Raw genomic sequence first — 11,972 nt, 5'->3', positions numbered from 1 at the left:
TGTAAACATTTTTGCATGTTTCTCTCTGAAGACATCTCCACGGCACCTCCGGGTGGGTACTCTAGTTATGAGTTTACAGCAGCCCTACCTCCTGGCCCATGAGCTTCTGGAGAGAAGGAAAAAATATATCTGGCTTATTGTTGAATATTCCACAGCACACAGTTGAGTGCCTACTGTATATTGAGCAAGTGAATGAATAAAAGCAAATCTCCTTGGCAAAGGTATGAATTCAGTTCTCCCAGTTAAAAAATTCTGAAATTGCCCCTGTAGAAATAGGAGGCAGCTTAAGAAAGAACAAGCATGTAAAATATGATAGCTCTGAATATGCTAAAAACATTTTATTTACTCATAGTATCAGAATGCTGGAAGGATTTTATTCTTATTTTCCTCTGGTCTGACTCTTGCTTTTTCTTTTTCTTTTTAAAATCAGAGATTCATGGACAACTGTTTTATGAGAGTGAAATAAAGGCTAGAGATTTGGGATGGGCAAAAATATAGAACTGTCCTTTTTTTTTTTTTTTTTTTTTAAATCTAAAGCAATTACCATAAGGATAAACAGCTTTCTTCCTAATTTGGCAATTCTGTAAATAACAGTAGAATTATTGATGTCCCAGCAGTACGAAGTCTGCAGGGCTGTGCCAATGATCTATATTGCTGGTTGGGAGAAACTGTTGTTTACAAGCTAATTATTATAAGTTGGCTTTAGTTAGCTATCTGAGAGGTTAAAACAGCAGATCTGGAAAGATAAAGTGTATATCAACATGTACCTTTAAAAAATCTCTAATTACAAACAATAGTTTGAGAGAATTGGAAAAAAAACAAGTTAGAAAAAAAACAGTTTATTAAGTAATATCATATAAATAACTTGTTACAAAAATTGATTTGCAAAAGGCATATTTACTCTTTGTGAGAAATCACTTTTTAAATTGCATTCTTTTCAAATGTATACGTCTAAGAAAACAAAGGAAAAGAAAAGAAGCCATTTCAAGGAGCATGTATTTGCCATTTGACTGCAACAAAAGGCCCGGCCACACTGAGCTGAAAGGTTATCGTCTCAACCCCATTCTTCTAACACAGAAAACTTTCTCATGTAAACTGTGAAGTTACGAAAATCTCCCTAGCTAGAAATGTGGATGAAAGCTGAGCAGTGATTGTTGCCATCAGGTGTTTACGTTGCCAAAGACATGAGCGATACCAAGAAAAACTGTATGAACTGATCACTCCCGCCAGTAAATCTTCCAGGGTGGCATCAGCTTCAGTTTATACTTGGGAGTATTTTTAATTAAAAACAATCAATACCAAAAAGCTTTTATTTTCTGGGTCTAAAATCACAAATCACAGTGGGAGACTGCCAAATTGCCTCAGCCTGGTACTACTGAAGACACCCGTAGCATTTATTATAAGCCCTATTCTTACACAGTTTCCTTTCAAAGCAATGAAAATAATCGCAAACAAAACAGTACAGTGGTTTTGAAGCGCTCCTGTGTTTCTCCCGAGCAGATCAGTTTTACGTTTGCTACACAGCTCTCCCTCTGAATGCCCGGTAATTCTATACATACGATTCCTTAATAAACACTAAACTAATAGATCATAGAAAACTAAAAGCTTATAGTAGGTGCCTCTAGACATATTTACACAAATAGCAGTGTCTCACAAGAAAGACCCAGGTCTCATTATAGTGGAATGCTTTTTCCACAATGCTGGGCCCATGCCTCATTTGTCAAATTAACCCCATTTGAGGAGAAATCTGAGTTTGTGGTCCATGGGTTTAAAAAAAAAAAAATGGAATTAAGCAACTTGTAAAAGCTCTTTTGAAATTAATCTAATAACCCAGCGGCTCTTCGGCTAAGTGCCTGGTCCTGTCTGAAATACAGTGGGTAATAGGCTTTGTTTCCATTTGACCTCCTTTCAGCACTTTCGTCTGCTGGCTCTGTTGGACTAATGTTCCCCCCAAATTAAAGAATGAAAATGCGTCATAAATAAGGTATTACCAAATGGGGAGTGGATTAAAGATTGTCTCAGCAATGCTTAAATTAAATTGACGATGCAGAGACCATAAACTTCTGGCTTTAAAAATGAACTATTCCTTTATTAACTTTTAACAAGTGTGTGAGTCAGTGTATTGCTCTTGCACATTAAATACGGTCGGGGTCTGATATTTTTTAGCTGAGAATTATCCCTTTAGAAAATTGTTCCATAAAGATGCCAAGGGGAGATTAAAAACACTGCAACCGTTAGAACCACTGAACTTTTCAGAAGACCGTACTGCAGTTCTGTATTCTCTGAAAAAGAAAGCTGCTTGTTAGACTTTAGGAAATAGTTCATCTTCCTGAAGACCCACACACTAAATCTTAATCTTTCCACTCTTACAATCTGATAAAGGAGGCTGGGTTGTAGCGATCACGTAAGCATAGTAGACTGCTTGGATTTTTAATCTCCTGTGACAATTCAAGAAAGATTTCATCTAGATAAAAACAAACAAAAAAGTTTACACTGAAATGATCCTTTTCAGAGGATACCTTTCAAAATAGTGGGGATCATGACTTTTTAGAGTGCTCTCCCAAAGTAAGTACACTGCTTCAAGACTAGTGACTAGGATAAAATTATTTATTTGGCAGCTTATTTGGTTCCTGGGAAAAGTGAATTGAGCTGTACCTGATTTAAGTATTTAATTCACATCCAGGAATCAACTTTGTTCTTTCCTTTCAACTGCATACTTTTTAGGGTCCTCAAGTATATAGAAAGAATTGAGGAATGCCCAATTCATAGATTATACACTATTATCTCCAATGAAACACCTATTTCAAGGCAAAGCATTTGATATAAGGGATTACTCAGGAAATCAGGACATCTAAAATTAAAAATCACTTAAAAATGAAAGTAATGAAAACACTGTAAAGTTAATTTAGGTCCATGAAATTTGAATGCTTCTAAGAGAGCTCCAACTTATTAGAACTTTTTCTACAACCCTTTGGGAGCTGAAAATGAACACTAAACCAAAGTTTTTATGCTGGGTTAGAATCAAATCACCAGGTTTTGTTCCAGCTGAAAATGGAGTCAGGTTATATCCAAACCTCCCTTTTATGCACTTAAACTGTAAAGCTAAGAAAGGTCTTATAAAAAAAACATACATTTATGGGCCCAGCCTCCCTCTCTTAAGGCTCAGTGGAACCATCTTTGTTTCTCCCCCATTGGATTTAGTTTATTTGGGGACAAATATTTTCCAGGCCCTTCAGCAGGAAGTGCTATGAAGTGAAGGGGCTTTAAATTTATGCACAATAATTTAATGTTTTAAAATTTTCAGTTTATTCTAGGGAATATCTTAGTGGTCTGAAGAAACTCTCCCCTTTGAACAGAGGACAGAAAATATGTCACAAGGGTCTCAAAGTCCTTGAAACAACTCCACTCCAAAAGCAATCTCCCTATATTTTCTGAATTTTAGTTTCTCAATGATTAGAGCAAATATTAAAACTTTACCTCTTCCCACTCTCTTTCTATCCTTCTTATTGCAAATACCTAATTTCAGGACAGAGACAATGTGAAAACTGAGCTGAAAACCAGTTTTTTTCTCCAGTAATCGTTCATGTCGATGCGGGTCTTTGACCTGATGTCTTGGTGGGAAGGAAGTGAGACCAGCACAGAATGATGGAACTATGGCTCTTATTGTTTCCACGACGTTAGACAGTCTTAATTTTAGGAAAATATTACTTCTCCTAGATACTTATAAGGCTCTACTGCTAAACACTCAGCTCCAGTCTCAAATTACCCAGTTTCTTAGAGATTCATCATCAGGTTTTGTGGTAAAAGATTAAACAGTTATTTCAGTATTTAGTCCTATTAACCTGTTCTCGGTGCAACTGTCCCATCTTCAGGGTGGGATAGGATACCTTGCCAATTACATATCAGATATTCCACTGCAGAACGTCTTACTTTCATTTATGAGCGAGTAAACCTTACCCTTGAACACTGAAGTTGCTAATGTCGACCCTCAGACATTCCAATTAACGCCAAAAGTTCAAAAGGAAGACTTCTGATCATACTTTTCTTTTTACAGGACTATCTTTCTTGATACAGCTTATTACATAACATGAAACCTAAGGATAGAGAGCTGTTTAATTTTACAGTCGTGTGATTAAGGTGCTGTTCTATTGCTATAAATAACTAGTTCTTATTAATTAACTCTACTAAGCTAGCTTTTTTTCAACACTTACCTGTGACTATGATATATATCAATTCGTTACAGTGAAGCCCTCCTGTAGTATTTTGTTTGCATTCCTCAGTGTGTGTGTGTGTGTGTGTGTGTGTGTGTGTGTGTAAAGAACTAGCAAAAGAAAACCTTGTAAGCAGGGAAGAGGCCACGCATAAAATACTTGTTAGTATACAGGGAAGTTAATCACAAAACAGGAAACACAAGGAATAATACGGTTGTAAAAATTTTTCACTCTACTTGGGTAACCCAGAAGACTACATCTCTCTTATCTTAAAGGTGCCACCTTTACTTCCTGGGTAATACATCTATTTAAAACTTAACTAAACAACAATGTGTTTCCAAATAGAAAATATGTGTTGATATGACATTATCCCCAAATGGACTGGCACTAAGATTATCTGTAGAAAATTAACCTTAATTGAAAATAAATCCCTAAGACTAATAATTGAAGTCAGCATATTCTTAAGTACACATTATATATATACAGAGCCTGTTTTTTTTTTTAAGTTTTCAAAACCAGGATGTTTTCATTACAGTACTTTGGAAGTTTCTGATGACTGCACAATGTAAGATTCTAATGATAAAAATCATTAGAACAGCATATGAAATAAATGATTTGAACCCGCCAAAAGGATCGGTTCAGTTCAGCTGGGTCCACTGGATAACTATGATGCTAATTGTGTAATTAGAGGAATAACGGATTGGATGGATTGTACATTACTTTTCTGTCGTAGTTTAAGACCATTACTTTATCATTAGTTCAAAGACAAGGATGGCAAGGTTGCCTAAAACAATGAAAAAATATTAATGCTTTTGAAAGTCAACGATCATTTTAATTACAGTCTTTAACACCCCTGTTGAAGGGAATCCAAGTTTTCCCTTTGCAAGCGTCTCCCGAACATGTAATATGCAGGCTTTCACTGTGATTCCAATGTTCACCCCATCACAGTATATAAATATATGCGTGCTTCCAGGTGTGAAGGACAGGGTGTCGAGTTCAAGTGCGGCTGGCTCTTACCTCCCCATTAAACTCTGAGAGAGGGATCTGAGCTTCATCTAATTGGCCAAACTTTACTAATGCAACTTAATTGTGTAAGAAGGATCTGAAGAATATGAATTATTGTACTTCACATCGTTACTTCCAAGTATATTAGAATAATACTGACGACAACTACAGACAAGGAGTTAAAATCTGCCTCAGAAAAGCTCCTTGAAGAACTTTTTAAACAATTAGACTTATTTGTGATTAGCCTACTGATGGCTGAAATAACGCCAAGTGATTCATGGTATTCTGGTGGCCCAAACTTTAAAATACGCTAAATATTTCCTCTGTTAACATTGCTAGCTATTTTCCCATTCCCTTTATATGGTGCAAGGGCAAATTTTGCTCGTCTGATATATAACATATTATGAATCAGTGGCAAGGAATGAGGTCTTACTAAGTTTTTTTTGGTTGTTATTTTTGAATGTTACCATTTAATTGGCATCATTTCCTAAAGAGGAAGGAGAATCTCAAAACATTGGTGGATTTGATGTTTTGAAGTCACTGGTACCAGAAAAAGATCATGAAGGACAAACAGGACGGGCAAATATGATTTTAAATTCTTTGCGACAGAAATACACACCCATACAGAGTTCATTATCTCCTCGTGAGCCGATATACCAGGAACGGTTGTTCCACCCTCTCTTCTTTTACCAAAACTATATTTTTATCATTAATGCGCACTCCCTTATCCCATTAGCATGTGAAATGTACACCGCAGTCAGCTGACCTTGAGTCAATGCAAAGTAGTAAGAGACCAGGCCAGCGGAATCCAGCATGTTCCAAACTTGCCCTAAGAGAACAGGGGGAAAACCACTCCCGTCCTCTCCTCCAGCACGGCGCCTGTAGGGCTGACATGGTGAACTGGATGCGCTAAAAAATAAACATTTGCCTCTGGGAAGCTCATAAAAGTGTACTAGAAAAAAGTCTCTAACATTGGATCCACATGGACTGCAGCCATTGACTTTTGGAACGGGTAGAACAGAGAACCCTTCACGGAGCAGTGGATAAATAGGAAGAAATAGCCACTTCACATGTCTCAGTGTCATACTGGAAAATGAAAAAGGCAACATATTAGGAGTCCTTGTCACTGTCCACCCCTCCATACATATCTGCGAGCTTTTTGAACCGAGGGCCCCAGTCACTAAGGTAATCGTAGTCCTGGTCTCCATCCGTGGTCACCGACTCCAGCGAGCTCAGGGAATCGGCCACCGAGCCGGTGCCCTCGTAGGCGTAGGTGGCCAAGGAGTCGTAGGGCGGGGCCGTGGGGTCCGTGTCATTTTCCTTTAACCTTTGGTTAATGAAATCTCGGACATCGGTGTTATCACGAGCTGCTGGAGTCCGTCGGGGTAGAAAAAGGGCTTCGGGCACAATGTCCCTGCGTAACTTGCTGTCCTCTATGGCTTCGGGATTCCTCAGGGTGCCGATATCAAAGGCCTGGGTGTCCTCCTCACCACCACCTTCGTCGTTGTAACTGACAATGTTGTCTCTGATGTCCTCTTTGGAAATGATCAAAGGCTCTTTTTTCCGCTGCCGCCTCAGAGCTGCAAACAACACCACTGTCACTGGAAGTAGAAACAAAACAGAAAGGGAAGGGAACATTAATTTGCCGCCCAATTAACATCGGGAAGAAATACTGCTCCAAAGTGAAGTTTTCAAAGTTCTCCAGGAAACTACAGACTCAACTTTTGTTTCTTTAAGGTTGCACTTGCCTCCCGGCACAAACCAGGAACCCCCAACCCACGCCAAATGGAGTAACTATTTGAAAGTTACGATTTAAATAGAGGATAAAACACCTTCCTATATTGTCAGTAGTTCCTTTTTGCTTTGGAATAGCAAACTAGTTTCTAGGTAAGGAAATAATAATAATAATATGATGATGATAATAATAATAATAACAACAACAACAACAACAATAACAGCTCCACCACAGTAAGAGTACTGTCATAAGAGTGCAAATTATGCTCAACACCTGAACTGCTCCGAAACTGCTTATAAGCACAAGGCTGGCACCTTCGGGGATGTGTTGAAGGGTTTGCATAACTCCACTTCTAAAATAACTTTTGCACGATGCCTTCTTTTTTTCCCCGAGAAAAGTGTAAAGTTAGTTTAAAACTCAAAGTAGAGATGAGGAGGTTTGCATACTTGTCTTACATATAAGGAAATACTGTTACAGATAACACCTGGAGAGACCCAGATACAGTTCAGAAAGCCATTTTGGACTTTACGATCAGCCAGTTTGAAGGGGACAGGTAATAGTACACATGCCAGATTATTTCTGTTTAAGCTAAATAAAATAAACACATTTATTTACGTGGGAACTTAAAAAAAAAAAGTCTCTCAGAGTTTCATGTTCTATAAGTTTGTTGACCAGAATGGAATGTTTGTTCTCTCTATTTTTCCACCTAATTCCGATTAGAGGCAAAGCAAGAACTGGGTTTAATTAGTTCCTGATGTTTCTTTACCGCTGTCTGTGTATAACACGCTGGTTGCCTGTAAAGAGACACATCCACGAACAGACATATGGGTGGGAAAGTAACAACACAGTGACAGCTTAGAGAGAAAACAGCCATCCAGGGCAGAATGTGCACTGTTAACCTGGGCTTGTCCAGGGGAGGGTAGCAGGGAAGCACCAGGGACATCTCTTTACGCTGTCATCCGTAACATGGTCCAGTTTTTATGAGCCGTGAGAACTGAATTATCACAATGGGAATTACAGAATTATGACTTTTGGTGGATATGTACACCTACCTATATAATAATGGATATATGCAAACCTGTGTGTCTATATATTAACCTTTCAAATGTTAATATTAATAATTGGTTATCTATTGAGATGGTTCTACATGCCAAACGCTTTACAGACCGAGTCTAATTTAATTATCATAGTAGCCCCAGCCCTACAAAGTAGGTAGCATCATGGTAACTCCATTTTACATAAGGGGAAATCGAGGTTTAGAGATGTCACATGTACAATCAAAATCCAGGTCAGTCAGACTAAAAATCCTGCACAGTTAATTACCATGCTTGGAAGCACGTTTGGATTATAGGCTGTTTCTAAAGGATCTGCAACCCTGCCGTTTTCAAGCGTGTGGTTGTGTAATTGTACAGGTTCTCTTCTGCTGCCAGATGCTTCATTTGCCCCTTTCTTTTCATTTATTTATTTGTTCATTCAATAAATGTTTATTTATTGCCAACTCTGTGCCAGCTACTATTAATGAAAGAAAGTTGATCAACAGCCCTGTCTGAATAAGGTAGGCAGGGGTGGTGGTGGTGGTGGATGGAGACAGAAAAAAAGCAACGTGTATAATGAATATGGAGATTGTTAGAAGGGGATACGTGCAATGTAAACAAGGAAGAGCAGGCCAGAGTAAGGAGGGTGGCTTCTGTGGATGTTTGAGGGGCTGTATATGTTTTTTGGGGGGAGACTGCATCATTGAGGAAGTGACATTTGAGCAAAGAGATTATCTGGCAAAGAGAACAGAACTAGGAGAAAGGCCGTAGAGTGGGGGTGTGCCTGGGGCATTCGAGGTGCTGGACCAGAGGAAGCTGGGGAGAGAAGAGGAGAAGGAAGGGCCTTGTCAGGTAAGGCTGTGGATGCTCTGCGCACCTTCACTTCACCCTGGGGTCCCTGTGGGTGGAAAATCGCAGGGATGTTCACAGTCCACCTTTTATGCTGGTTTCCAGTGTGCCATGGATTTGCGAAACAGAGGGTTATAAGGAAGGATGGCCTTTGGGATTAGAGAACAGAGTCAAGCTGGCTCTCAAAGAACTAAATTCTGATGTACGTGGGCTCGTTCCATCATTTAAGGCAAGACAGCGTCCTAATTCTTCCCCAGCTGAAGTTGCCTGTATCTTGTCTTTAGTCCTGCGCACACCTGAAAGTGCGATTGTCTAGAAGACAGAGGGCACCTTCAGTAATTCAAAGGCATTTGTGCCTTAATTCTCCTACTGCTACAGCAGCCTGTATCTCTTCTCATTGGCCCAACACACATCTGAACAGAATTTCTTGAGAGCATAACTCTCTAAAAGGAAGATCTTTTTCAAAGCTAACTTTTATAAACCGAAAAAGTGAGTTCTAAGCACATGGAACAAAAACATTCTGAAAGAGAATAATAGTCTTTTTTCCCAGTAACTGAACCCTTCTCTTTTTTCTACCCTCTTGAGGCCAGAGGACAGCAGTGAGATTTTGGGGCCAGGGCGCCTGAGCCAATTTGTGTTCAAATCCCATCATAAAACTAGAAGGTGGCCAGGCATTTGAGATCAGCAGATGTAGTGTCACTTAAACGATCTGACCTTTTTAAAGTCTGATTCCTTCTCTGTAAGAGAGAAGCAAGAACACAGTGCCCACTGTGAAAGTTATGCCAACTCGAAGGCACCACAGAGGCAAGAGATGCGGTAGTTGCTTTTACTACTGTTTTATTTACAAAAGCAACAGATGCCACATGATCTTCTTTCTTGAGTGCAGATTTCCTCCTCTATTGGCCTGGCTTTCCTTCTCTTACAAACTCAGGTTTGCGGCCGCTTTCTTCAGTCCTCTCACTTTCTGTTTGAGCTCTCTTTGAGCCTGGAAGTTGCACTGCATTCTAGAAGCTCACAAAGAAAGTAGAGTATGGGGTGGAAGCACCAGGGGTCGGAGGCAGAAGACCTGGGCTTGGAACTTCTTTCTACCACCTGTTAGCTGTGTGACTTGGCTTCACATCCTGGCACCTCAGCTTCCATATGGAAGATGCGGATAAATACAGACCAGATGGTTCTGAGGATTAAGTGAGAAAAACATTTGTAAAGCATCTTGCCCAGTGTCTAACCCATGATGCGAGCCTAGTAAAGGCTAGATCCCATTTTTCTCCTTTTTAATTAGGTACAGAATTCCAAAGAGACTAGACAAGATGTGGGTAGAGGTAATGAGGAGACAGAATTCACTGGAGGAGGGAGATGAAAAGGGAGGACGTAGGGAGCTGGCTAGACGGAGAATAAGGGGGAGGAGAAAGTGGGGAGATTTGAGGGAAGGGAGCACCACCTCTGTGAGATGAGGGCCGGTGCTTCCTCTACAGACCACGAGTCCACGGACTCCTACCTGAGGACAGCCTGCCAGGCTAGCCCTTCTAAAAACAATCTCTCTCTTTTTTTTTAAATCAAAAGAATATTCATATTTCTCTTGGAAAACAATTTTTACAGACTCACACCCTTAGAGCACTGATTTGTCTTTGCATACTCTCAGTTTTTATTTATGCTCATATCTTAAAATACTTCCCCCAAATCTTAGTTGACATAGAGAATCACAGTTCTGTAGCTGAGTTTCAAGGCTCTGTTATAATTAGCAAAGTGGATCTGGAATGTGAAACTCTGGAGCAGGGACCCCTAGGCGTTCTCTTCTTAGAGAAACGTTAGGTCTTCCTTTCCTTTTCTCAAAGTCACTATATTGTCATTTTTTAAAAAAAAAGATTGTTTTTTTCCCCCTCTCTGTGTAAACCAGGTTGGCTCTAACTTCTTACTTTCCCCCCACAATGCCGTAGGCGAGCTTTACAAATCTTCACTTTCATTTTTCGAAGCTAACGTTTGATTTCTGAGTTCACAACAGTCAAGGGACTTTTGAGCATTTTGAGCTCAACTTGTGTGCTTAATTAGTGAGCTGGGGTAAAAATTTCATCTGAATCATTGTTAGACCTTGATTTTCACTTTTATGACATTCATTTCTTTTAGGTCCCGGATTTATTTCCTTAGTCACAGGAGTTATTATTGAGAACCTGAGAAATAATAGACCCTGTGTATTCGGCAGTCAGAGAGCAATGCTAAGAGGGTTGTTATTTAAGTGGGTAGATCCAAATGAGGTTGCTGAGTTAAAGAAAATTGCACCACTTTTTATTGCCCTGTACGAGAGAGAAACAGTCATCACATTTCTCCTTCCACTTTCCCATCCATCTTTAAACTTGACCTTCATAGAAAGGGCCTTCATCATACACTCCATGTCCGATGATGTTCACTCTTTGAACATTTAACATTTGCCAGGTTAAATATTAAACAACAAATGAAATGACAAGGGCATATTTATACTGCTCTCAAATCCCCCCTAAGATTCATTCCCAGTCTGATAGAAAAGAGATTCTCTCGGTGGAATGACTGCCTGGGTAAGTAAAGACATGGGCAAGTTTCACAACTGTTCATTCTCCAAAGCCACTTGCAAGCAAAAACTAGTTCATGGGTGAACAACAAAGATTCTCAGCACATAGCTCTACTCACCTAGATCGGGCTGTATGCCTTAATGGGGGAGGCGGATAAATCTAGAGAGTCAGAGTAACAGTGTGTGCCCCTCAGCATGGGGAGATAGGATGCGGGGAGAAGCAGTTTACCTAGTAGGGTCACGATGCACAGGAGGATGGCAATCAGAGCCCCCGTGCTCAGTCCCGTGGGGTGGACGAGGGCCTCCGCATGGCAGGACTGCATGTTCCCTTGGTGGTCACATGCACAGACCCGGACAGTCACAGTCCCAGTGCTGCTTTGGACGGGGTAGTCGTTGTCTGATATGACCACAGGCAGGAGATAGGTGCTCATCTCGTGTCTATTATAGCCATTTTTCCGAGTTAAGATTCCCGCGGTATTGTCTGGAACCGGAAAGCAAAATGGTGAATGAAAGTAGAAACCGTATTCTGTATTGGATCAATTGTGATGGGACTAGATAGATTTAGACACAGATATAAATATGTAGACAGACAAGGCAAC

At 40.0% G+C, this 11,972-nt stretch overlaps 1 protein-coding gene across 3 annotated transcripts in view; it reads right to left on the bottom strand.

Moving 5' to 3' along the window:
* Positions 1 to 823: 823 nt before the first annotated feature.
* The window catches only part of CDH6 (cadherin 6), a 120,823-nt gene continuing 109,674 nt past the window's right edge, over positions 824 to 11,972 (bottom strand). For all 3 annotated transcript variants that reach the window (XM_010977635.3, XM_010977636.3, XM_010977637.3), the window contains exons 11-12: positions 11,603 to 11,854; positions 824 to 6,817 (exon numbers count right to left, since the gene is read on the bottom strand). In XM_010977635.3, the coding sequence (XP_010975937.3) occupies positions 6,327 to 6,817; positions 11,603 to 11,854 (743 nt within the window). In that variant the 3' untranslated portion in view covers positions 824 to 6,326. The remainder of the gene's footprint in view (positions 6,818 to 11,602; positions 11,855 to 11,972) is intronic.

This window comes from Camelus dromedarius, chromosome 3 (genome assembly GCF_036321535.1).
Source record: "Camelus dromedarius isolate mCamDro1 chromosome 3, mCamDro1.pat, whole genome shotgun sequence".
NCBI lineage: Eukaryota > Metazoa > Chordata > Mammalia > Artiodactyla > Camelidae > Camelus > Camelus dromedarius.
Note: the sequence above shows the minus strand (reverse complement) of the source record. Positions and strands in the feature narration are given on the sequence as shown.